Source organism: Cariama cristata, unplaced genomic scaffold, assembly GCF_000690535.1.
Source record: "Cariama cristata isolate BGI_N322 unplaced genomic scaffold, ASM69053v1 scaffold2920, whole genome shotgun sequence".
NCBI lineage: Eukaryota > Metazoa > Chordata > Aves > Cariamiformes > Cariamidae > Cariama > Cariama cristata.
This window is the reverse complement of record NW_009595071.1, coordinates 19,416-45,988: the sequence shown is the minus strand read 5'-3', so window position 1 is coordinate 45,988 and position 26,573 is coordinate 19,416. Positions and strand designations below refer to the sequence as shown.

The 26,573-nt window shown below is 36.6% G+C and overlaps 1 protein-coding gene across 1 annotated transcript; it reads right to left on the bottom strand.

Annotated features, from left to right (window-relative positions):
- LOC104161836 (tumor suppressor candidate 3) lies at positions 1-26,573 on the bottom strand (the record flags this gene model as incomplete). Its single annotated transcript, XM_009700398.1, has 5 exons — positions 26,406-26,573; positions 13,039-13,156; positions 10,488-10,628; positions 9,763-9,903; positions 1-90 (listed from the first exon to the last, which is right to left on the bottom strand). Coding segments are annotated over exons 1-5 (630 nt in total), but the record flags the coding sequence as incomplete, so codon positions are not given.

The following is a 26,573-nucleotide window of genomic DNA, read 5'->3' as shown; positions in this document are numbered from 1 at the left end:
CACTTGTCCATTCTGAGGATTTTTATGTGCATATGGGGGTCCACGGATGTGATTCCACATCTGACCAGATGTCATAGCAAATACAACACACTAGGGAAAAAAAAAAAAAAACAACAGAAAAACAATTTACTCCTTTATTTACGCAAAGGAATTGAATAGAAAACCATTCTGTTGGAGATGCTTGGTTTAGATACATAATTGTTTACCTAACCAGATACAGTATCTACCTCTCTTTGATCTGGTTTGATTGATAGGGTTTTCAGATGTGTTGCTCTCAAAATTCTTAATGACTTCTGTTAGAAAATGAGTTAGTTCAAGACAGAGATTTCCAAAATCTCACTTGAAATAATCCTGTCTTTATGTGCACTTGGAATTGCCACATTCACACATCTACATGGCAAAAAGCACCCACAGCAGTAGAAGGCATTCATTGCAAATATTCTGCAAGCCAGTGTTCAAGATTTATACAACTTTTAATGAAATTATTTCTCCCTCTAATCCAATACAAATATTTAGCTTACCTGTTTGCTTTCAGGTGTATGAAATGATATATAAAACCATAAGAAAATAATTCTATTATAAAAAGGAATGTCTATGCCATTTTATGAAATTCTCATTGTGTGTCCTATATGACTGTGATTCATTTTAGCTATGACAAATAACAATAGTTGAGTTGGTAGAAAAGTGAAATTCCCTATGGAAAGAAGTGTGAAGTTAGGTTAGGGATGTATGACAACTGTAAAAATGGACATTAATTCTTGTAGAAGGTCATACTACAGAATCTACATGACAAACATCACAGTCATAGCGAGAATCATATGACTACCTTGAAGACGAAATGATCTTTTGACTACCAAATGAGAAAAGCAGGAAGGGGAAACTTAGATCATCTAAATATGTCTTCTGATTTATCAGTACAGATAATCCTTACAAAAATTCCAAGATAATTGAAGTACAGTTTTCACACATATGCTAATTTTTACTGTACATCAATACTCCCACCAACATAGTATAGCCATAGTGATTTAAGCAGATGATCAGGAATGTAAAAATTCTTATCATGATGGTAAACTAAACCAAGGTTTACTAAAACCCTTTAAAGAGTTTTCTTTAAAGAATGATTAGTAACACATTCATGAAATAAATGTAAGCTAGCATAGCTCTGTATCCCCATAAATGCAGCATTGCCAAGTCTAGCAATATCATTTGAATAAACTTTGCAAGGCCTTAGGACTGAATCTTGTCAGGCTTTACCCAAATCTGTCTCGGCTTTCCTGGATTTTTTTTTTTTTTAAAACTTGTTTAGCTGAAACAGTAGTTTTTCCAAAGACCAGGTGGTTATGCCTAGCTTGCATTGCTTTTTTTTTTTTTTTCTATTCTATTTAGGATGACACAATTACGACCAACATATTGATGTAGTATAGGCATGGGATGACAGCAGCGACAACAGAAGTGGAAACACAGGATGCAGTGTACCAGTATGGAATGATAAGAGGGCACAGGATTATACTGGAGACCCCAAACCTGTAAATATTATGCAAATGGTGAATTGAAGAAACACAGACATGGGAGCTGGTCAAAACCAGTTTTAGGGACAACAAAGAACAATGGACAAGCATCCAACATATGTAAGACAATCCCCATTTACTCAGTAAATTTTGTTGTAAAATGTAGTTGCAGATCAGTGAAGGAAGTACAAAATGTAAAAGTAGTGCAAATTGGACCCTAGAGCAAGGAGGAAGAAAGCAGCAGCATCATACTCCTCCCAGTAAAGAATCTGGAATAGTGACAACTTACCATAGCACTCCCTCACCCCAAACTGAAGCCAATGAATGATCTCAAGATCCAGAGAAAAACAGTGGAAGAGTAACCATGATGTCACAGAAAGGGAAAGATACTAGGAAGTGTGTGCATAATGATTTTAATTGTGGTTTTATTATTGAGACATTTTGCCCTTGTAATACAAAGAAAATAATGAAAAAAAATTTCATATCCAGTTTAATACTAATTCTTTGTTGTCGTGTACAGATTTCAATTACACTAAGAACAGATTCTTGGCTTTAAATATAAGGTGTGTTTCATTTTACCCTTACCAGGACTTGGAATGTAACAATACAATAATTAATATGACAGATAAAAGCATATTGGTAGTGATTATTAGCAAATGTATTATGTTTTAATTAATAATATGCAAAGAAATGAGAGACTATATGCTTCCATTACCGGAAAAGGGTAACAGTTATTTCTATTACCTTGCAGATTGTTTTAGCAGAGAAATTTATACTGCAATTTTGGTGATGAATCACCCAGGACATAACTTATGTGAAAGCACAAAAGTGTGGAAACTGAAAATGTGGGTAACAAAAGTGAGATGAAAGAGATATTTTGAAAGGCCAAAAGTTGGCTGAAATGTAAAACGTTGAAAAAGAACAGATGCATAGAGTACACACTGTGGCTCTCTGAAAGTGAGTTTTCTATGAAAAGTCATTTTACTCATTCTTAAACTATTGTATTTAATTTACATGCTCTAGGGCCAAATATGCTTCCATATGGAAAGATTAAAAAAACCTCACACCAGTTTATATACAGTCATACACTTTATAATGGATAAATCTCACAAATTACTGTGGATCTTTAGTACTTGCCAACACAAATACACTGTCTCACAACATGGTAACGTCTACCAAAAAAATATCTAGGAGACACAACAGGGGGAGAGACTAATTCCAAGTATTAATATTATTGAACAGGAAAGAGTTAACAATATGGTTATTGATCCTGAAGGCATCTTTCATACTCTTCCAGTTCAGACTGTTAGTGACCAAGAAAACTAATTTAGTACACTACATCCTGGATCTGCCATGATTTCCTTTCATCATGCACCTCTTTACTGTGTATTTCACAATGACCTTTTGAGAAGCCAAAAAACATTCTCAGTTTCTCCCTTGTCCTCTTCCACTCTTCATCTATTTTAAGTATGCTAAGAAGAGAGAATTTCTATAGTATCCCTTAAGCAAGCATTTGGTATGCAACAGATAGTGCTTGACATTCAAGTTCATTTTGCTGTGTTCTACATTCTTATTGTGATCATCTGGGTTAAAAAAAAACCAGCACTGGAAACTGACTTCTACTGTTTATAAAATACACTTGAAATATATATCATTATTTGTAGAACATATGCATGTAGCTATGATACATTATACATCGCACTGATACACAATGCATACCATTCCAAACCCCACAGTTTCCACAGGATCCCATGCGTTGGGATCCAAAATTTCTAACACACCTATTTCACTCACCATTACTGTGAGTTGGTGTTTCCCAGGATAAAGCTTCACCAAATTCACTCCTATGAATAAACAACTTGTAACATGTGATTAATGACTTCATATTTATCTTACGGGTTTATATTGTATTTATTTCAATGGAAAAATTCATATGGAGAGAAGTAGCCCCCTTTCACAGTTTTCTTGGAATGAAAACTGGAGAACAGGAGAAGATACAAGCTGAGGCACTTTTCTCTGAGCACTTAGAAAGATTTTCAACTCCACTTATCCAGAACACAGTCTGTACTTCAGCAGCTCCACAGAGAGGAGTACCACAGACACCCCTTTCATTTACCTGCTCCCTTCTTTCTCCTTGTCACATTCCAAGAACACCACTTTAACTGCTGCGTGCCACCTGAATTATCAGGGGAGTTCACAGTTTAGCTATTTTAAGAGCTTCTCAATTTAGGTAGATTATTCCGCATCCAAATGATAAAAGCAAACAAGGCAGACCTATATTATTGGCTGGCGTAGTACAGAGAAGGAAGGAACAATGATTTGCTACAACACATTATGGTTCCAGGACCAGATGTCCACAGGATGTCTTTAGTGGCAATGAAGTTCACCCCTGTTGTCACTCCTAGATGAGTATACTGTATGTGTAGACAGGACTGCTCAAGGACCTTGTTAACAAATTGCAAGTGGTGCTTTCTTGACGGCTTCACAGTGTGTGCCTTCAGCCTTAGTTTTGCTAAGACAGAAGCTGCTTTCAGCTCACCCATGGTGCACCTGTGTGTGCACCACAAGGCTCCTAAGGACAGACACAAGGTAAATAAGCACCAAGAGTCCCACTAGAACATTGAATTGTTAGCAAGACACAACGTTACAAGTACATGGGCAGAATTTCTCAACTGTTCTTGGTCTTGCAAGCTTTGTCAAATGATTTGAGTTTAATACATCACTTTCTCAAAGGCTAAGTTTTGTTTAACACTATCTGTCAGTTTAATAAACACAATTACTAGAGAATTGAAAAGTATTTGGAGGTGAAGCCTCCTACTAGCAGATACTACACAAAGCAGATCATTAGATTTCTCTCTGCAAATTTAGATTGCAGAATATGGCAAATACTTCGTAACATAAGAAAATTAAATTCTAGATTTATTTATGAATATAGTTAAATTCAAGCATGGTTTAAAAAAAGCGGGGAGACAAGCAGCTAGTTCTGCACTTAATTTGTATACTGTTCTGTATATGTAAGTTTTAGCCATTTCACAATTAATCTTTTAAAGAAATGAATCCAGTTTAACTTTGCTTTTGTACTCAACAAAGGCTACAGAGCTGCAAGATCTGTACTCAATTTCTAAATAACAATCCATCACTTATTAGAATACCCAATAGTAGATATACAATTCAAGGAGAGGGGATACAACACAGAAGCAAAGAGAATGGGTTTCTGTATCTTTAAAAGGCACTGTGCAGCAGCTCTAAAACCTCTAACTATGGGAAGAAAAGGAAAATAATAACCTGCATTTGTTGCTGTTCTTTTGAGATGCCTACCTACTCACGTAGATGATCCTGACTTTTTCTAGCTCTGTCTTTGAATAAAACATATTACGTTTTTATCCTGATTTCCAGAAGGAAGTAAAGAAGCCACTAGTAGCCATGATACCCTTCAAGCTCTTCTGGAGCAATAACTGATGATGAATGTACTGTATGGTATAGGTACTGTGGAATGTATCAGCACAGAACACATTTCTATTAACCATTAACTGTTATGACAACAGTAAACACATGCTTTGTCTCCTCATTCAAGTGACTTGACATATTTTGCTCAATAGAGTCAACTTCTAGGCAGCTGCCTTCTAATCTGAGCACAGGCTTTGCCTTCTCACATTCCACAGGTATACAGGCAAATCGGAAATATACACATAAAACTGAAAATTACATGCAGAAAACCACAGTGGCAGCCTGCTAAAGAAAATGCTTTAAAAAGCCTCCTAAGAGCCTACATTCTAGCCAACTGAACTGATTAAATTCTCAGCATCAGCACTGTTGTCTAAAATGCAGCAATTCCTTCCTTAAAATGTTAGAAGTTTGCCCAGTTTATACCATCTGACCTTTTATTCTCTCTACTTAAGAAATGAAGAGTCTTGACAAGAATCTGAATCGCTTCTTGTTATCAGTATAAAAGGACAGGACTCTGCAAATATCTAAGGACTGAAGTCCTTCCTCGTTTTTGTGCTAGTATATCAGAGGGAAAAATATCCACAGATGAGTAGTAGGATTTGAATTAAAGTCTAAAATAATCTAGGGGATAAATTTTGGAAGTGATCTCAAAAGCCATCTTTGGGGATATTATGTACTGTGACTCAGTCATCCTGGTTTGCCATTCTAGAAGTCTTCTGGGTAATGTTGCAAGTAAAAATGCCTAAGGCATACAAGATACTACCAGAGTCTACAGTGCTTCAATGAGGGGATGAAACTGCTAATAGCATTGGTGTTGTGCAATGTAATGTTGAGGACAAAACCAATTCAACAGACTTGTGTGAATTAGCATTAAAATGAATGTGTGAGATGAAAAGCTCTGGTCTTGCTTCTGAAAGTCTATCAAAACCATGAGATGGGTCACTAGAAATTGCATTCCTAAATATTCTCTTAAAACAGTGCTGGAAATATTACCTATGAGACACAACTTTTTGGTATCAATGGAGCTATCAAATAAAAATTCAGTCAACATTTCTGGAATCCTGCTAGTTCTGGTTCTCCTGCTAGTAAAAACAGCAGAGGCACTTTATGCTAAGAATTTTATTCTAATTTTTAAGAACAGATCATTCAATCAGGCAGACAGGTACTATCTATTTTTCATTTAAATAAAAAGTATCCAGCATTTGGGAGCATAAAAGCTCTTCAAAACAAACTAAGCTCTGAAAAATAAGGAAAAGAAAACAAGAGGCTTGTCTTTTTGCAATGAGACAGTTGTCAGTTGCTGAATTCCAGGATATTGATGCAAGAGTTTCAGCCAAAATTAAAAATCCTATTTTCCATATGGTTAATGAATGTTGGCTACGTAGCAGTACAACATCTCCCCAAAACCTGTCAAAACCCAAAACTACATCTTTTAGAAAAAAAACACTTGTGTGCTTTCTCAGTTCTGCAACATCTGTAAAAAGAACTGCCAATAAGGGACAAAATAATTGCCAATACTCCTGTCAAAAACATGAGCGTCCTGTAGTTTTTATGCATCTTGCCAGGCTTTCCCCATTCATTTGTTTTTTGAAGCTCAAAAAGGAAAAAAATATTCATAAAGAATACAGTTCTTTAAAATTAAGTATTTATTAGTTAGTTATATCCTTCATAAAAACATTTTATCAGGCATGACTCTCTCCCCTAACTAGACACCATCTTCTCTATTTTTTCCTTTTAATGAGCTTTTATGAAAAAAGAAGCTCGAAGTTTTACTGGTAGAAAAAAGCACCATGTAAGAGAACGATTACTACACAATATCTTAGAAAGAATATATTAGTGACTATCCATTTTCTTCTACGGATCTTGACATATTCTAGTCATTTTACAGAACTGAGGTCACTTGTGCAAAAGCCTGCAATGTGGAGTGCCTGCTGATTCCACCAAAAAGAACTTACAACATTAACTTGTATGTCCGTGTAGATCTGAATAAAATCAAAAGGATTTCTGGTAACTGCATGATCTTTGCTAAAACATCCTTTTACAGTATGAGGCTTTGACAACATTGTGAAGGCAAAAGAACAGTAATGTTTAAAAAGGGAAGTATTGGCTCAATGCCATGATTAATTGCTATACGCTTCCAGAAATAAGACCTTTTTCTAAAACACCCTCTAAGTGTTATTAATTTTTAAAGTAAACAGAATTTTACAGGAAATAGTATTAGCAACAACAACAAATGGCACTAATGCCATTTTAATTCCTTTTAACTCTATTATTGCTTGTCAATACAATCAGCAGGATGACAATTACTCAATGGCATCAATACAATTTCTTTAAATGTTTGATTACATTTGGACATTGACCCTGTCCATGGGGTTCAGTTGAATGTGATTGTAAGTTTTCTACATCGCAATTTACAGTTATGTTCACATGTAAAATGTCCAGCTGCTGCTAAGGAGAACAGCAAATTGCTGCGTAAATGTTCTTAATTTAACTAGGAAGTTAATTATGTCTTCAACTATTTATTGACTGCAGATTGTAATAAGATGATTCTTGATTTGAAGAACTGATTTTTAACCTCTGCAAGACAAAAAAGACAATTTCCCAAAACATTCAAACATTAAACTTTTGATCTGAAACCCTGAGGTATGAAATTGGAATAAAATTGCCGTCTCCAAAGATACAGTGCAGTTAAACAAAGGAAATAACACTGATTACATATCTTTATTTGGTTTTTGACATAAACATCTATTTTTGTATGCTAATTATTGTTTTACTTAGGTGACCTCTAAAGATTAGGAGTCCAAAAAAAAAGTTAGACTGATACATATCAAATTTGAGCTTTCTGATGTGAGTGGATCTTTAAAAAGTATTATCATTGAAAAATACTGGTAATCTAGAAAAACACATGGAACTAAGTATGACACACTTACTTTGGAAGAGAAATGACAAAACTCTGTGCTAGAGCTCAGGATACTCCAAATGACATCCTGGAACAAAGAAGACATTCTGCCCCTGGCTCTCTAGGTCAAAAGGAAATACCGTTCTACTTGAATTCTAGTCCTGTAGGTGATTTATTTGAAATCTTGTTCTTTATTCCTTCTTCAAAGTATGGGGTAGATTAACAAACTACTTAAACACAGAATGTATGCCATGTACACTAGCAGGAAATGCTATGATAGCACATGAGAAAACAGCATTATCAGTAGCCATTATTCAATACTAAAGCCAAATATTAAGGAACTCTGAACAAAGAGCTTTAGGGTCTTGTTAATCATTTAGATATAAAAAATAATTAGAGTCCAACAGATACTAGCTAACCTCATCTTTGAACTGATGTAATAAATGCTGTCAATGGGCCCATCAGCTGAAAGTGTCACAAAAGAAGGTATCTTCTCATATTCTTGAATCGGAGCAAAAGAGCAAACCATCAATATGATGTGGCTTTGAAAAGGCAAAAACAACTATAGGATACATCAGTAACCCACTTCTAGCACAGTTAGAATAGACAGAATCATAGAATAGCCCAGGTTGGAAGGGATCTCAAGAGATCATCTGGTCCAAGCTTTTGTGGGAAAGGGAGCCTAGATGAGAAATAAAACATGAATGCTGCTGCACAGGTAAATTCATATTCCTTCTAGAATCCTAGCCACATGCTTTCAAGAAAGGTTAATTCATATTGATGTAAGTTGAGAAAAAGTCTTTAAAATGATGAAGTGAATAAATAACCATTTACATGGAAAAAGAAGAAAAGAGAAAAGCCTGGCTTATGTTGTCCAAAATACACGGACAAATTTTTAAAAAGTTCTCTTCTTATTTAACATATTGCTAATACAGAAGGAAGGAGCTCTATTAAGTTGTAAAATGTTGGATTGGACTTGATAACTCTAGACACTATTCTAGTGTTGATAACCATGCTCCTGATTCTGTGTCCCTGAAAATTAAGCCTTAGATGCGGCTCCTCAGATTTTTCCAGTCACAATGATGGCAGAATAACAAGTACTTATTGATACATCTTAACCATCACCTACCATCCTTGTATGCTATTTCCTACCTAAAACTAAGACAGCTGACTATGCTGCATAGTCCACATTTTTCATCACTCTATTTAGTTATTTGAAAACTATGATATAAACAAACACACTGCAATACACTATTAAGCACTTTAAACTTTAATTCATTATTTATGGCCTTGAAAGTTTAGCTAACTAATACTTCAAACAGACTATTGGCTAATTTTAGAATTTCCTCAAAGTTAACCCTATAAGCTCATCCTATTCTCATTTATGATAATGGTGGAATGTTAAGGTCAGTACTACTGAAACCAGTTTTGGAAAGAATTCCACCTTTTTCTTTGTTTCTTAGTTCTTTTACCATTTTCTTACAAACATATAAAAGTCTTTGTTACTTTTCTTAACCTTTCATTACTCTAAAGTGATACAGTCTAACATTAATATCCACACTAAACCAATCATAACATTACTGATTTTACAAAAAAGGGCAAGTTGAATGATAGCAGTGAATATCAGTAACACTTTTCATTAGAAATATTTTCTTGTTAAAGTTCAAACAAAAATCTGCAGCTAACTATCAGAGAATTTGCTAATTTTTCAGTGCATCACTCGTAGTAACTGATACTCACTGGTTATGACAATTAGCCCCAAAATCTAATTACAAATCTTTGTCTGATAGTACCATTCTGAACAATGTAGTAATGAAATCCTTTTTGATTTACTGTGCAAGTAATGAAGACACATATGCTACCATAAGAAACCAATAAAAAGCATATCAGTAAGGAAAATGTGCATACCAGAGCTGCCATGGCCCAGCCAGTTTTGTTGTAGATGAACTCTAAATTATTTCTTCGCAGATACAACAAGCCACCAACAAGAGATACCAGAAGAGCCAGCGCAATTGTACCAGAATAGTTTGGAGGCCTGAACACTCTAATCTAGAAAAGATAAATGCATGTGCACATCGCAAATAAATGCATACATACAGATCACCTTCCATATAAACAAACAGGAAGCATCTGAAATCTGGTTTCAGAGTCAGAAAGACTAATCCCTAAAGGTATACTTAAATAAGAAAAAGTAGTACTTCCTTTAATAAGCACATAATACGAAAAAGGTTTCAAGCATCATTTTGAACTGTTCAACTCCAAAACATTATTTCTTCAACAGACTTGCAGGTTGTGTCTGAATTAGGAGCAGCTATCTTTGGATCTATCTGTTTTGTTGATAGTTTTGCAAAGCATGTTTTACTTATTAACAACTAATTATCACAATGTCACGGTTTGTTTTCATCCAGAATAAGACTACATAAAATTTAACAAAGCAAGAATGGAATATAATCTGCAAACTGCAGAAGTTACCACAAGCACCATAGCTTTTTTTTTTTTTTTTTTTTCATGTCTTCTAGAACCTACACTTAAGGGGAAAAAAGGTATTAAGGAAAGATGGAATTTGTCATCAGTCTGTCTCAGACTACAAAGATACATTTGGCTTCAACTTTTTAAATTGTCAGAAGACTTACATGAACATCTGTTCTGTCAGCTATCCATTTAGCTAGCTGCTCAGCTGCAAATCCGATTCTCTGCAGGTCAAATGTGTCAGCTCTCTTGGGTTTACCTTTTGGAGGAAAATGCATGAAAGTCGGAGCAGAGTTCATATTCAGCTACAAAACCAGGAAAAATAGCAGAAAAAAAAATTAGTAACTCTATCCTCAAAAATGTTTACCTTTTATGTATAAGGCAACACAAGTCTAATTACGTGAACAATATTATTTGCCTTCATACATTACTACTCTTTATACATGTTCATGTACAGTCCTGCAAAAAGAATGCTCAGAATACTCCTTCCAGTAGATTCTTCAGGGTATTTAATTATTCAGAGTATTTCACCCAAAAGCTTTTTTGAGTAAAAGTATTCGATACTTTAAAGTTCTCTCACACTGTGAGAACTTTCTTGTAATTAGTAAATCAGAGACCCCACACGCATCCAATCTATTAAAGCTATTAGGTTGTAATTCTAGGGGAGGAAAATAGCTTGACATTGTTTCTCTTGCCTAGCTCTCACCAATCCAAAGTTAACTAAACTACATGTCTAGCCTTCCACTGGCTTCAAGACAGACTACCCACTAGTGACAAGTCTTTTTTGAATCCAGAAAAGCCTAGATAACTAGCTTGACTACATAACTTGCCCTAGAAATTATATGACTGCTAATCCATGTGTTGATGTCACTGGAACTATTCACAGTATATCAAAAAAACTCAAAGGTAATAAACAAATAGATTTACATTTACATTTGCCACTTCAAATTTTGACTTCAACTTTGCAAGGTGGTATAGGAGAATATAACTTTACTATGTAAAATTCCTCCATATCCAGTCCATCTCAGAAATAGTGCAATAAAACACTTGAAAAAAAGAAAATTAACATAAACAAAATCAAGGGAAGTACTTAAATATGATGCAATAAGGAGATCTTTAAATAACAAAGGCAGAGTAAACTTGTTTGTTTCATTCCCGAAAAATGTGTTTTATCACATTACCAAAACATAATATTCAATCAAGTGCAGAACTCAATTTATCAATAGAAATTACCAGCCATTAAAATATTTTCCATCTAAGCAAAAAATAGCCCTCTTCTTTAGTGAACTGATTTGGAAATAAAAAAATATTCTGAGAAAAGCTAAGCAAATGTTGTGAAATAGTTTGATAAAATATTTTATAAGATACAGAAATATTCTGAGATACAGAAACCTTCTGACATTGGATAGTATTTAGGGGCAGTTGGTCTGCAATTGCTTTGTCATTTCGCTATAAACAGAGTAAAAGCTGAAAAATCAAAGCCATATTACTGTCTGGGTTTTTTTTGCTATGGCATCAGTATTACCTGACTTGTTTGCACATATAAACATAAGGTCAAAACTACATTTGCCCCAAATCCACCTTAAAATAGTCATTATTATCACTTATTCTTAGCACTGTATTTCTCAAAGACAGTAAAAAACTTACATATTTTATCTAATTTGGTCTAACTTTTACATGACTTTAAATGCATATCACCTGAAATAAACTGAATCTGTGCCCTTTTACACAGGTAATAAGTTGGACTGGAGTATTCTAATATGTGTTGATTGGCTTAACGCAAGATGAAACAACACATTTTTTACTATCGTAACAATGTAGGATAATGTAAGATGATTTTAAAGCTGATTCGAACTAAAATTTTTGAAGCAAAATCTTAAGCCACTAATAACCATTCTTTACACAATACATTCTAAGATGTCAACTGGAAGCAAAAATATTTACCAAACATGGTAATTAAACTTTTTAAATTAAGTATTTTTAAAATAAATATTAAACTTTTCCCTTGAAAATTTTAAATTGCACACTTCATCAAAAGGTGGTTAGAAATACAGGGAACTTCAAAAATTATCACTCCTCTTAATCTGCATTTTTAGCTTCACTCAATGGATAAAAATCAGAGAAAAACATGTCAGTATTTAGTATTAATTTCCAAGGGATGCATTTTGCCTTGACTAGTCAAATTAAGAGGGGGCCTTAGACCAACAATTGATTTTTCATTCTGTATAGCCAATACATAAAATCTAAACCAGTTTCTTCTCTTTTCCCTGAAGAAATTCCAGACTAATACAAATATTACTGGAGTTGAAGGATATTGTATTACATAAAAGCAATTAAAAGGTTCTTTTACTTAGGAGATCTTTTCCCCTGAAGATATAATAAAGGAAATCTTTAAATGCAGATGTTAGTTGCATTGCACTTAATTCTAAAAAATGACATGAACAATGAGTTGAAAAAAAAATTGCATACATATAATGCAATCTATAAACAAACATTATAAACTACACTTGGAAAATACTACAAATGGCTACTGGTATAATCTGTCTTCACTAGTGTCACAGAAACTGCAGTGTCTCATGTTTTTAATCAGGAAGAATTTGTATACAGAACACAGAGGTACACACCTACACACAGAAAGTCATTTGTCTTGTATCATTTGGCAAATCAACATGTAGTTCTAAAAATTAAGAATGTTTTACAGTATCCAACATTTACCTGTTGAAAAACATCTGCCCCTTCATCATAATCCACTATTGTGAAAAACAGTTTGTTTGAAAAAGCAGATGAATAGCGCCATGAATTAGCCAGCACTTGATATTCTTCATTAGCTTGCCTGTTAAGGAAAAGAAACAAACGTACATCCATGTGGCACCCACTGGCAAAAAAGATTCTATAACCAGCTGCAGTGGTTAGATGAATTACACTTGCAGTATCATTTTCAACACTCATATTGTCAATTAAAAGAAGTTTCAGCTAGTTATGCAACTGTCTGCTTCAAACTTGCCTTCTCCAAAATTAGAAATGTATTAAGTCAAACTATACCAGAGACATCCCAAAATGATGTTAACAGAAAGTAATGTTTTCTGTATTTAAAAATCTCAGAAAATAGGAGTGGTCTGAGCGGCAAGCATCATGGAAGTCTGCTAACAGATCCATGCAAGGGGATGCTTGTGTGACCCTTGAGTATGATACCAGGATTTACCTGCTGGAGACAGATGCACATAAGGAATTCTGAAACTAGTGGAAAAATAACACAGAAATGTGAAAGTACTAATCCTCCTAAAATAGCAGAGCCATAGAAAGAGCCACAGAAACTGCTAAGCACTGGGGAAATGATAATAACTAAATGAACAGTAGGCTTGTAAGTAGCATAATACACTCAAGATTGTTTCTATAAAACTTGTTTTAAAAGTGATAAAGGATAATTTTGCACAACATATAGGGTTAAATAATCTTTTCTGTCACCACTAGAAAGTCATATTGCCACTACTCAAATTTGTCAGAAAGTCTCCTCTTGGCTTTACTCATGGTTTTATACTCAGGTGAGTTTTTTTTGGTTGGTTGGGGTTTCTTTGTTCATTCATTCATTTTAAAAGAAAAAAAGAAAACAAAGCAAATCAAAACTAAATCAAACAACTTTGCCCCGTCTGCACTGAGAAGAAAAGAGAGAAGTAATTCCAGGAGAAGAATTCTGGGATCCTTACCAGCAGCGACGTTCTCTAAACACACAATCACAGAACCATAAAACCACAGGTTCTTTCACAGGACAAATCCGTATCAACAAATAATTCAGAAAAAAAAGAAAAGAAAAGAAAAACCCAAAAGGATCCTTGTAGTACTTTTGTCTTTACACAGGCTCCTTTGTTAATTATTTCCATATTACTAATTAATCATATCTGCTATAGACTCCAAACCAAGGTTCTACCACTTGGCAACTTATCTTTGCACATGGCAAGATGGTAGTATAAAGAAATGTATTCTGCAGGTTTTCTCAGCACAATGTTTCTATAAAACCAGTTCCATGTGTTTGATGGTGCAGAATGCTGTTTATTTAAAATCTGTAGATGCAAGAATCTGTTTGCTGCAAGAGAAACTCTTCACTAAACACATAATACATATTGTATTTTGAGAGAGCAAAGAGGGGGAAGAGGATGACAGGACAACAGATGTTATAAGACCCTCCCCATTTCCTCATAACTGAGATCAGCCTTAGGCATGAAATATATTACATACAACTCCAGAAGAATTGTGTTGTATCAAGGAATATATTGTACATGAAAAAATTTGTCATAAAAAAGGTTAAAATTAAATTTCATGATCTCTTACCCCCTTCAAAGAATAAATACTACAAAGCACAACAAAACTTAACTTTCATCCTTATTACCTGATTGAGTAAAACTTGCTACTTAACACACTTACTCAACGGGCAAAGTTTCCAAATAAAAAAAACAAGTGATTTAGGCTCTAGATTGGTTACTTCTAGAAACAAACACTGACTAGGCAGACTAACATATTCACTGTCATCCTGAAGAGGGCGGTCAGACAACATCAAAGGAATGCTGTAAAATCTTAAATAATATCTGTAGGTCACTTTCTGTTAAACCTGCTATATTAAAGCTGAACCATTTTTGTTATAAGAACAAGATAAAAATCACTTCATCTTGATGTCATCATTCTTCTTAGTCTACCTTTCACTTGTGATGAAACTGTATTTCTGGGAAATTCAGATATTCCAGTTCTGCCCCCGCTATTAGAGAAGACTCTTGTTCCCATTGATCTCCATGTATTTTGCATCTTTGAACTACTTTTAATGAATATAATAGGTAGAAAGTATACTTCAGAAAGTATCATTTTGCAAAAAGTTGTCTTAGATTTTCTATAATAGATTCAAAGCACAATTTCATCCTCACACTGAAGATAGCAAAGCATTCTGTAATACATCCTCATAGCAGCTCTTGAGGCGTGTGGAGAATCGAGAGTGAAACAAGGAAGGGCAGGAACAGAAAATTACAGGATTACCAGATACAGAACTGAAGAACATCCTCCAGTCCGGCGTATAATTTCCAATGGATACAATACTGACACAATCACATTAATAACTTTTTGTTGTGTTGGTTGCTCCTTTTCAGATACAATAACAGTGAAAAGCATAAGCACACAGTTTAAAAAAAATTCAGCCTCCAATTAACACCAGGTAATATCAGCTCTGTCACTTTTTACCGACCTAACTCTATCATTAGTTAATGTCAATGATATCAGTTTGTTTCTATGATGTAATTTTGATTATATGAAATTACTATAATAATTATATGAAATACTATAAAGGCATAATGCAGAACTACACTTGGTATGAACTCATCAGAATAATGTTAGCACTGCTTTTTTAGTTTGACAGGATTTTTTGATAGATGGAGATTTAAATGTTATTGCTGTTAAAGCCACCCCTTAAGGATTTCATCATAACAGCAACACAGGAACTAGCAACAACAACAGTAATAGTAACCAGTTAGTAGAAAATAGTGGCGAGATCAAGAGGGAATGATACTATTACATTTACCTAGAAAATTCAACATACTGAAAAGTAAGCTGCTAAGCAAATGCTCTACAAAAATTTCTTCCATTATGCAGGAGGTGCTCACGAAATCTCAGAATCACAAAATCATCAGGGTTGGAAGGGACCTCTGGGCATCAACCCCCCTCTGCCAAAGCAGGTTCACCTATAACAAGGTGCACAGGAACGCATCCAGGTGGGTTTTGAGTATCTCCAGAGAAGGAGACTCCACAGCCTCTCTGGGCAGCCTGTGCCAAGGCTCTGCCACCCTCAAAATACAGAAGTTCTTCCTCATATTCAGATGGAACCTCCCGAGTTTCAGCTTGTACGTGTTGCCCCTTGACCTGTCGCTGGGCACCACTGAAGAGTCTGGCCCCATGCTCTTGACACCCACCCTTAAGGTATTTATAAGCATTGATGAGATCCCCTCTCAGTCTTCTCTTCTCCAGGCTGAACAGACCCAGCTCTCTCAGCCCGTCCTCATAAGGGAGATGTTCCAGTCCCTCATCATCTTCATTGCCTTCCACTGGACTCTCTCCAGTAGCTCCTTGTCTTTCTTGACCTCGGGAGCCCAGAACTGGACACAGCACTCCAGATGTGGCCTCACCAGGGCAGAGTAGAGGGGGAGGAGAACCTCCCTCAATCTCCTGGCCACACTCTTCTTCATGCACCCCAAGATGCCATTGGCCTTCTTGGCCACAAGGGCACATTGCTGGCACATGGTCAACTTGTTGTCCCTCAGGACTCCCAGGTCTTTCTCTGTTGGGCTGCTCTCCAGCAGGTCAGCCCCCAGCCTGTACTGGTGCATGGGGTTATTCCTCCCTAAGTCCAGGGCTCACTGAATGGCAGTGCAGCCTTCTGGTGTAAAAACAAAACTCCTCCCAGTTTTGTATCATCAGAGAACTTGCTGAGGGTACACTCTCTGTCCCCTCATCCAGGTCATTGATGAACAGGTCCAAGACTGGACCCAGAACTGACCACTGGGGAACACCATCAGCTACAGACTTCCAACCAGACTCTGCACCACTGATCACGACCCTATGGGCTCTGCCATTCAGCCAGTTCTCAATCCACCTCACTGTCCACTCATCCACAGTTCCTGACCTTACCTATGAGGATGTTATGGGATGTTATGGGAGACAGTGTCAAAAGCCTTGTTGAAGTCAAGGTAGACAACATCCACTGCTCTCCCCTCATCTACCCAGCCACTCATGCCATCATAGAAGGTGACCAGGCTGGTCAAGCATGACTCCCCCTTGGTGAATCCATGTTGACTACTCTTGATAACCTTCTTTTCCTCCAGCCTCTTAGAGATGACATCTAGAAAGAGCTGCTCCATCACTTTTCCAGGGACAGAGGTGGGGCTGACTGGTCAGTAGATCCTTAGGTCCTCTTTCTTGCCCTTTTTGAAGACTGAAGTGACATTGGCTTTCCTCCAGTCCTCAGGTACCTCTCCTGTTCTCCATGACCTTTCAAAGATGATGGAGAGTGGCTCAGCAAGAACGCCTGCCAGCTCCCTCAGCACTTGTGGGTGCATCCTGTCCAGGCCCATGGATTTGTGGTGTCCAGTTTGCTTAAATGATCTCTAAGCTGATCCTCCTTGACCAAGGGAAAGTCTCCCTTCCTCCACGCTTCTTCTCCTACTGCCAGGGTCTAGGATTCCTGAAGGCCTGCCTTAGCCTTAAAGACTGAAGCAAAGAAGGCATTCAGTAACTCCGCCTTCTTAGTACCCTCCGCCATCATGGTACCCATCTCATTCAACAGTGGGCCCACATTTTTCCTAGCCTTCCTTTTGCTGCTGATGTATTTGAAGCCCTTCTTGTTGTCTTTGACATCCCTTGCCAGATTTAATTCTAGGTGGACCTCAGTCTTACTCATTGCATCCCTGCATACTCTGACAGCATTCCTATATTCTTCTCAAGTGGCCTGTCCCTTCTTCCACATTCCATAAACTTTCTTCTTCCATTCGAGTTTTGCCAGAAGCTCTTTATTCATCCATGCAGGTCTCCTGCCCCCTTTGCTTGATTTCTTGCTCATAGGGATGCACTGATCTTGAGCTTGGAGGAAGTGGTGCTTGACTTGAATATTACCCAGCTCTCTTGGGCCCCTCTGCCTTCCAGAGTCCTAACCCATGGGATCCCTCCAAGTAGGTCCCTGAAGAGGCCAAAGTTAGCTCTCCTGAAGTCCAGGGTAATAATCCTACTTATTGCCCTGCTTCCTCCACCCAGGATCCTGAACTCCACGATCTCACGGTCACTGTAGCCAAGGTTGCCCCCAACCTCCACATCCCCAACCAATCCCTCTTTGTTAGTACAAGATCCAGTAGAGCACTTCTCCTCATTGGCTCCTCCACCACCTGTGTCAAAAAGTTATCATCACTGCTCTGCAGGAACCTCTTGGACTGTGTGTGTCTGTCTTTCCAGCAGATATCAGGGTGGTTGAAGTCCCCCATGAGAACCAGGGCCTGTGATCATGAGGCTACTTTCAGCTGTCTATAGAAGGCTTCATTGACTTTCTCATCCTGATCAGGTGGCCTTTAGTAAACACCCACAACAATGTCACCTATATTAGCCTGCTCCTTCATTCCTACCCATAAACTCTTGTTTCATTCTTCATCTGCCCCTAGGCAGAGCTTGATACATTCCAGTTGCTCCCTTACACAGAGAGCAACTCCACCACCTTGCCTCCCTGGCCTGTCCTTCCTAAAAAATACATAGCCATGCATGACAGTATTCCAGTCATGTGAGCTATCCCACCATGTCTCTGTAATTGCAATGAGATCATGGCCCTGCGACCTCACACAGGTCTCATTCTTCCTGTTTATTCCCCATGCTGCGTGCGTTAGTGTACTGGCATTGGAGGTTTCCTGTGGGAGTGGAAGAAGATCCACCATAGCTATACACACCTTTGAGGTGGCTGGCCTTCTGGTTCTCGTCTAGGGAGGCAGCTAGGGAACATCTGTCACTGTTCTGGTTGGCCTGGCTTATTCCCCAGTTGGATGCAATGGTGTGAGCATTGACACTTTGGACCCCACCCCCCAAGTCCTTCAGTTTAAAGCCTGCCTCACCAAGCTGGCCAGCCTGCTGCCAAAGATTCCCTTGCCTCTCCTCGACAGGTGGATTCCACCCTTCTCTAATAAGCTAAAAGATTTGTTAAAAGTTTTATTTAAAAAGATTAATTACGTGGGTGCCTATGGCAGATAATCAGATTTGTATAGCTTGAGCTATATTAAATTAGATTCATTTTAGTCTACTAGTCCAACATTATACTAAGGAAAACACAAACAGAATAAACAAAGAATAAAAGAGACTGTGGAATTATTTGCCAAAGAAAGCAGTAAAGCCTTATTTTTTGGCACACTATAGACTGCACAAAACACTTACAAATGTACAATTGGCAAAGAATACACTACCAGGTCACGTACCCATTCATACCCATCTGTTTAAAGTAAACTGTGATCAATGCTGCAATTTACCTCCAAAATCATTTTTGTTTATTATTTGGAATGGTTTTCCCAAAATGAAGAGAACAGGCTAAGTGCATATTTTGACTTCTCAGTATTGAGAAGATAATAAATTCAGAATGCTTATTAGCTTTTATTTTTAAGGTGATTCATAACATCACAATAAAAAACACCGAAAAATCTACAAACGTGTCCAGAAAATTCATGACACATGACAAAATGAGGAGAGTATGGACACTGTTTATGCAATCTAGATATCTATAATAGGAGAAAGCATGCTAAAATCCATGTTATTCTATTTACAGCATCCCATGAAATTTCCAATATTCTGCAGATGAAAAGATATGAGATAATGTCTTGTAGAAGTTGCAAAGTTAAAAAAAAAAAATTGTGACCACAGGAAGAATAAGGAGTCTTTTATGATCCAAGAATAAAATTACTGCCTTGTTAAACAGTACTCATCAATACCTCTATCAACATCCTGAAGCACAGTGGAAAAGCAATTGCAGAACTTTCAACATCTCCTTCCACATTTCCTGTTCCTTCTTTGAAGAGAAGTTCAAAAGATAATTCCCTCTCAGTACACTTAAGAGACCTGTCAATGATTTTCTCACTACCCGCTCTTGATCAACCAGCAAAAATTCGAAAGGCAGAGGATCCTGTTCCTTCTTTCTGATGACACCTCCTTCACTGTCAGAATTCTTTTTGCTCTTCACCTACGCTTTGATCGGCTACTTGAAAACATTCTTCTGAGATATCTTCTTGAACAGGGAAACCAACAGAATTCCTCTCTTTTCTAGATTAAAAACCTCCTCTTGTAGGTCTCATTGATAGGGTAGATGTCAATAAAATTACGTGGAATTTTTTCTCTCATACTTTGTCACTTCCTTCCGCACACTGTGAGTCAACAGCAGACAGCAGAAGGCAGCTACATTCAGAGCCCTTTATGAAACACATACTACATTAATCTCAAAACTTAAAAATACACAAGCTCTATGTTGAATTACAACTGACCTTTCATATAATCTTGTAAGAAATACTGAAGGAATAGCCTAAGCAGTTGACTCTGAGCTCATTCTGGAGCAGGTTTTCTGCAGTAACTACAAGCTTGTTCCAATAGATGCCATTAATAAGTTCTGACAGAATTCAGCCTTGTCACTCAAATGAAACAAAACAAGTCTTTAGAAAACATGCGCCACACCTGCAAAATTGACCCATCTCCCTCACATCCTACATAGATATTTTACGTGTATACTTTATATGTATATTTACACATAAATATGTATTTATAGACACACACACCACTTCAGCTAATGGGAGTAATCAGTGCTCCTTTCAATATAATAAAACTTCTGATGTTTTTCAAAATGCAGTAGTCTGGTCAACATAGAGGTGAAGAAAATTACCAGCTACACAAACTTCTCTGCATTACCAGCCATTTCTAGCTGCTTCTTCATAAATAGTCTTTGCAAAACTGTGTTTTCCGAGAATCTGGAAGCAGGTTTGTTACTTCCACAGTAAAATACTATTATAAGCATCATTGTGGACTGAAATAACATAATTTTCAGTTTGTGCAGTTTACAAGTTTGTCTCCACAAGTGGTCACCTGCCATTACTATTGTCTTCTGTTGCATTTCCCCATTTTTCTCCCGATCATTTATGATGCTAATTCTAGGCTTTAATCTTGATTTGCAATGATTCAAACAGGCTCAGTTACATCTTTAAAAGAAACATTTCGGAAATCACAGGCAGAAACATGCATAGTAGAAAGTATGCAAAACAAAATCCATTTGTTTCAGGTAGCCTGAAATTCATATAGAGATGTACATGTGTAATTTATATGTTTTAACCATTATCTTATAACAAACTAGTGGCACAGGTCAACGTATAGATCTTATCCACTGAAACTCAGTATCTTTAGCCTCTAAAACTGCTCTGATCTTCTCAAGGAAGACTACACCAGGAAAACAAAACCACAAACAAAAACAACAAAACAAAATATGCACCTTTTGGTTGATGGGCTTCAGCTGTTGCGAAGGGGAACCTTTAGTACCAGTTTCATTTCTCTGACCCAGATATTCCTTCCTAAATGAAAATGCAATGCATTTGAAAAAATGAACCAGACAAAAATGTGAACTGTTTGGAACAAACAAGACTTGTCTCATATGCACCTGTATGCAAAGTGGAGATGGTTGCTTCTGCCAGTGAGATTAGAGAAGCAGAGCTTAGAAAGTAAAATAAAAGACCGCATATAATTTGCTTATGGAGTGATTAGATGGTACAGCAACAAACTAAAAAGAATGAGTTAATGATAACAATGCAAGATGCAGAAGAACAGTCAGCACAGTGATGGTTTCATCAGGCTACAGCTAAAGCCCATGTGCAGCTGAAAATCAAAGCACTAATACTCAATCAAGTGAAGTGGGGGGGGGGTCATTGAAGTCTGGTTGGTAAAATGGTACTGGTCCCTTTGGGAAAATATAGTGACAATAAAATGGGGGAACAGATGGCAAGACCAAAAGCAGAGAAGCTGGAAGAGAATTTTCACCCAAAAATGCATTCAAGTCAGGCTAGTAGTTACCGTTTGCCTGGATGCAATACAAAACACAGGCTGAAAAACAGCCTCTTCATATCTGTGAAGATGCCGTTGTCAGTGGGACCGTTCCTTTGTTCTCCTTCTTACAGACATAAGTCATTTTTTTCAGTAATGTGACTAATATGGGTAACAGAGAGAAACTCTCTAGTTGAGTGAATACCTAAGCACAAAGGAAAATAGGAAATTGGTCTTATAACCTTAGGACTGGCTGTTCATCTAAACCCCAAAAATCTAAACTAATTCGTTATCACAGTGCATCAAAGGGCCCTTTAGTATCTGCTTCTAATGTGCTGTTGCAGAGTATACGCAGCAAGAACAGTAATAACATGTAAAGTCAATTAAGACTAAATTTAATTTCCTGGGACCAAAACTGTTTAATCAAACACATTTCCAAATGTGCATGGAAAAAACTCACATCTTCTACTGTTAGAAACACATCCCACCCCCACCAATGGCTTCACATGCAAGAGCACATAGGATATCTAATCTATTACGGTTAATTAATCTCTCAATACCAGCTATGTCATATGGAACCTAAACAATTGTGTCAACAGGAAAACCAACATTTATGCTACTGCTTACACAGTTATGAAGGCATCAGATGGCTTTCAATAGTTTTTTGGACAATAAAATTGAAACTTGCTTGTCCGCAAAGCCAGATGGAAATGTTGTACTCCAAATTCTGCTTTAGGATAAAGACAGAATTTCCTTGAAAAACTCTCTAGAGGCATGACTAGAGGCACTACTAACATGTATACAGAGTTGCTGGTTTACAGAAGCCTTCATGTGTTAGGATTGGATTGAGTCAGATCGCCTATGGATATATTTTCCAGTCCACAGTCTGTGAAAATATTTCATTAAGATGCATACAGAACCAACCTCTGTCTCAAAGATGACAAACTGGTAGTTGTCTTTTAGAAACCCTTATAAATCAATCTAATTTGTTTTAAGCATAGAATAAATTCCAAGCAGTAATGTAGACATCATTCTAAATTTTAAAAGTATATATTGAAAAGCAATAATGTCAAAAATTAGAAGAAAATCAAGCAAAATTAAGCAAAGCAAAAGCATTAAATACAGCAATATGATATGCATCAGGAACAAACAAGCCTAGCATTGGATGAACAGGTAAGTTTCAAAAAATTGGCAAACAAAGCAAGCAAAAAATCTTTCTAATTGATCTTTCTCAAGATGATACATAAGATTATGTATTGATCTCCTGCAACGATAAAGAAACCCTTCTCACTCCATTGGGGGGGGGGGGGAATCTTAAGTAACTTTTGCTAGAGAATACCTACAAAACACACAATATGTTTCGGTTTTACTGAAAAAATATCAGCTGCTTTGACTGAAAGGATATTTTTTACATACAAAAGTTTCACCCAAATATCTGGGGTCCCAAGGACTTCTTTGTATATGGCATTTTAAAAGTAAGTTGGTATTATTTCCATATACTTTCACAAATCCTAACTGTTAGGTGATGCGTGTGATTGATGTTACAACGTCCTCCTTGCCACACACAGAAAAGCCTTGGATTCTCTGAATCAAATTTGGTCAGTTTTCCACATGTAAATCCTTGCTATATGGATAGGTAAGACTTTTTTTTAAATGTTTAAGTATCATGACTCCAAGCGTTTTAAGACTTGGCTAAGAATACCTCGGCCAAGTTTTATCCAAAATTTGGAATTTCTCCAGCATTAAAAAGGATGGGTGTGGGGGGGGGAATCCTTCTTTCATACCTTCTAGACAACGTCCAAACCACAGCACTTTTCAGCAATGGACAGGCACAGTAGTCCTTAGTCTGGTAGAGAACTTGGATCACCAAACTGGCTTTGCATTCACTTTGAAGAGTGACAAAAGTGACACTAACTTTCTGAATCCAAGAAGCTACCTCTCCATCTTTGGTGGCACAATCATTCAAAACACCTGCCAGAAAAGTCATACTGATTTTACCGTAAGCAGGGGCTCATTTTAACAACAAACATTCTAAATATAACCAAATGCAAAATCAGACACACAAACAATATAGTTTATTTTAACAAGATAGGGGACATACAATCTCTTTTGGCCTCAAATGTGCAAATCCACAACGGCCTGCTCTAATGACAATCAGCTTTCACTGCTATTCTCCAGAAGAGGATCACATTTCCTACTGGTGCTCCATCCTGTTATTTATCTCTTTTTTGTGTAATGCTGTGTTTTTCATGCTTAGTATTTGAAGTAGCTCCATGTAACAGCAGCACACAAACATCTTTTTTTCCCATTTGAAAATACTGCACCCTTGTTCTTTATAAACTGGACATTTAGAAGAGATAAAATACTGAAATGTCAAATCTAGCCACCAAAGGGAAAAGACAAAACCTTTTTTTTTTTTAGATAATCCTATGGTGCATAAACTAATCAGGCTCAATTTCTATGGGGTAAAAAAAAAAAGCACTAATTCTTTTGACAAAGTTATTCAAAGTCAAATATTTCAGTCTAGGTGCTTTTTTTTGTATTTGAAATATGACATTGACTTTTCTGTATACAACTGTTCTGAAAATGTTTTGATAAGTAACAGTTAACTTAAATCTTGGACAAAAGCATCCTCACAGAACATTACAGATTAAGTTAAAAATCTATTTTTCCTTTAGGCAAAGTGGTTAGTGAATAGCTAACAATAAAGTAACGCATGCATTTCAGCTCTGTATATCCTTTAAATGCTCCTGTCCATTAATTAGCCATTGATTTGAAAACGTCTATTTTCCTCATAATGGTTTTATGTGCAGTATGATCAACCTCATTAAGTTCCTTTTATTTCACATGAAAAAGTGGGTCGCAACTTCACATTTATTTAAGCAAATCCAACTGAAAGTAGTATGTTGATTTTTTTCCTTCATTTTATGCTTAAAGATTTTCAGTTGCTTTTGTACATAAATGGCTAACCTGGCATATTACAGGATGAAGTTTATAAGCTCTTTTTTAGTACAGTAGACTATACACAGTTGTAAGCAAAATTGACTTCCTTAAATAACACACAGTTGTAAGCAAAAATAACTTCCTTAATAACGAAAATATTTATGTTGTTTTCACATGCCCTAGATGACAGCTGTACATAACACAGGGAAAGAATTTGCTATGGTCATTATAACAACGAATACACTGACTCTTATAAAGTTGAACTTAGTGCATCTCCTGTAGCTTTATCTACTGGTTAGGAAAATAAGGAATGATTTAAAACAATATGGTAAACTTCCAGCTCCTATTTCATCTCTTAAAGTTGAACTCTGGTAACACAAAGAGGAAATAACAGCAACCAAGTGCTGGAAGTTTTAAAGAAAAAAAATCCTTTGACTTAAGAACATTGGAAAGCTTCTGTACCTACTCCTTCACCTGCACAGGTCAGATGTGGAGGGCGAACTCATGGGAATGCAATTTACATACTCTCCCTCAAAACGGATCAACTGACTTCTATGACAAAAACATTAATCTATAAAAAAATAACCAATAAAACCCGTATACGAATACAGGCATACAAGTTAAATTTTCTATTGTAAATGTCGCATTCCAACGTCTAAGAAATCTAACAAGCTGCTACATTTACCAACTTTGTGTATTGTTTAAATTGCACCTATTTAAAACCAAGAAACAGTATTTCTTCATATGTAGCTTATGTATTTCATAGTTCTACAGAGCATTTTGCTGCCTATTTAAATACCGTTTAGAACTCCCTGCGCAATAATCCCATCTATTACTAAACACAATTTCTAACGCATATTTTGGCTGAATAAAGTCTTATTAATGCAGTTTCTGATTTAGCAAGGTAATTAATAACTACCTTTCAGTCCCTTGGCCCTACTTCCACGTCTATGATTAGTCATTTTTGGATTAACTTATTGAAATAGGAACTTGCAGAGAAAGATCTTGAACTCAGAAGAATACCAGAGCCACTCTAATACACATTCTAAAAGTAGCCACCAGAAAATATCAAAGTGCAGTGCCAGACAGTATTCCAAAATAAGCATGTCCTCATGGAAAAATGTGTTTGCATGCAAGAACTGTCAAAAGCTGTGAAATCACAGGGTAACTCACATCTGTATCAGAGCTTTGGACATCTCTTAACTGAAGAAATCAGTGAAGGATCATATTATTAAATGGTAATAGTAGTGCTTCATCACAAAGCATCTTTGGAAAGGTCATGGTCAACTGATCATAAAATAAAGCAGATTTCTTAAAAAGAAAGTCTTCCTCAGTTGTGTACATTTTAATTAATTGTAATTTAATAAAACCCAAAACTAGGAAAACTTCTAAACTTCGACATACAGATTAAAAGGCAGTTGAAAACATGCTGTAATAAACACACGAGCCTGTTAAATAGGAAGAATCTATCCCATGCAAAGAACAATCCTACTCAGTGTATTGCCCACTGATTAAAACATTCACTTGAAAACTGTCTTGAGGAAGATGAAAAAGAGCACTGAGGTATAAATTACCTGCAAACAGAGCACTGCCGCTGTGGCTGGAGAGCAGTGAACATCACTATCACAGAGTAGTTACGAGGTGGAGCCTTCACAAATCTTCGGAATTTGTCTCCATTCATGCGGATGACCGAGCGCCTTGAGCTCCACTCCATCAGCTGTTCCACCTTCTCAGCCAAGAGA